The 1,882-nt window shown below is 33.8% G+C and overlaps 1 protein-coding gene across 1 annotated transcript in view; it reads left to right on the plus strand.

Moving 5' to 3' along the window:
* The window catches only part of LOC106474957 (A disintegrin and metalloproteinase with thrombospondin motifs adt-1-like), a gene marked incomplete at its 5' end in the record, with an annotated part of 22,275 nt that overhangs the window by 12,202 nt on the left and 8,191 nt on the right, over nt 1-1,882 (plus strand). Inside the window, 2 exons of the mRNA XM_013935657.2 lie at nt 589-646; nt 901-1,029. Of these exons, the coding sequence (XP_013791111.2) occupies nt 589-646; nt 901-1,029 (187 nt within the window). The remainder of the gene's footprint in view (nt 1-588; nt 647-900; nt 1,030-1,882) is intronic.

Here is a 1,882-nt window from a genome sequence, read left to right on the forward strand (position 1 = left end):
ATAAATATTGTCTTATATACAGGTCGTTTTTATAGTGAATTAAATTGTAAGACAAGCAAGCGTTGAACTGATAAAAACGATCTGTATATAAGACAACTATTTATAAACATTCTGTGGTGATTCTTGTGTAGTTATGATTCCTGAAAACGAAATTTTATAATAAATATTAAAAACACGGTAATACTTAAAAAAAACTCATTAATTCACTATTATCTAACTATAAAAAGCAACATTAGAATTTGAGCGAGTTTTCGTATTCAATCGGAAACTTAGAAAGAACACATTTAAATGGTAATAATATAATGGAATATACAATAAAATGTGTGGCATATACGTTTAATAAATAACATTGTTAAGAAAACACTATTATAGAAAAAGGCTTAAATATAAGTATAAACACTGTATGTTTAATATAATAATAAATATCAAATAAAAACACTGAGGATCTGGAACTGATTGAATTAATGACAACAGGGAGATGTTGATGTTATTATTTAGTGTTGGGTGTTCACCGAAAATGGAGAGGCATAATGTAATAAAGAGTTCTTAATCTGTAGTTCTGGAGTTGAGAATTTTAATGTTTTCTAGATGTATGGGGTGGTTGTTGTTCTCACTGTGCAATCAGATACAAGACTCGGGTGGATTAGTTAGCTTGTTGAAATCCCGTGTGCTCACGTATTTGTAGGGTTTTTTATTATCGTGTTTTTATTATTTATTATGCTTTTTTTCGGTGTTTAAAGCTAATCACTGTTGTTATTAACATTCCCTACAAATTATATTTTTCAAAAAGAACAAACACAATTTAAGTAATTTAAATTGATAAATCTAACGTACGGTTTGAGTTCGTTTTCTGTGTATTTGAGATTATTATTTGTATTTATATTACGTTATACTTTTTAGTTTGGGTGCTCAACATGATGGTTACGGAAACTCTTGCGATAAGGACGCCTTTCTAATGTCAGCAAAAACCGGAGCTGGTAAAGTCTCATGGTCATCCTGTAGCAATTTGTATATCCAACACTTTTTCAGGTAGTAATCGTTTCTCTATGATGTAAACGTTTATTATAACTACAAACAAATAAAAACTTTGGGATTTATTATATTACGTAAATCTTGCGAGTGAGAAACGGGTAAAGCCAGCAGAATTTTCAGTGTGTGCAAAAATGTTTGGACACAAAAATGTAAGCTAATTTGCTTTGACAAATTTATTTGAAAACATTTTCTGGAGTCGTTTCAGTTCATATTCCTGAAAGGGGCTATAGTTCCTTCGTCAGCTCTGATTTTTCAACAAGCCTCTCGAACTCATTTTCGACAAGCCAACAATGCACTGTTGAAAACTGACCAATTGAGTTATATTCCTGTGGTTGTTGAAACCTCTCTTTCACGAATTGTCTGTAGTTGCGGAATAACACGAAACGTTTTAAGATCACCGTATTGTAGCTGTTTACTGACAAGGTTGATATTATTCAGCAAGTCGGCATATACAAAAAAGGCTACAGCCACAAACGTCAAACCTATAATCTCGACAATAAATGTTTTAGCTTTAGAATACGGCTTTTCTCTACTGTGTATTGTGAGGGTTTTCTCTTTTGGAATTGCGATCGGAGCTTTTTTCCATCTGCGATGGAGTGCACGAACACTATGAATGCTACTTTGAAGTTTGGTCTGGACATTTGTGCAAAAGTGTTAATATTCGGTAATTGAAATGTTAAATTTATTATGTTTTGTGACAGCACTCTATTCAAGTAGGCCCGGCATGGCCAGGTGGATAAGGCACTCGACTCGCAATCTGAGGGTTGGGGGTTCGAATCCCCGTCCCACAAACATGCTCGCCCTTTCAGCCGTGGGGGCGTTACAATGTGACGGTCAATCCCACTATTCG

The sequence above is a fragment of the Limulus polyphemus genome, unplaced genomic scaffold (assembly GCF_000517525.1).
Source record: "Limulus polyphemus unplaced genomic scaffold, Limulus_polyphemus-2.1.2 Scaffold7905, whole genome shotgun sequence".
Classification (NCBI taxonomy): domain Eukaryota; kingdom Metazoa; phylum Arthropoda; class Merostomata; order Xiphosura; family Limulidae; genus Limulus; species Limulus polyphemus.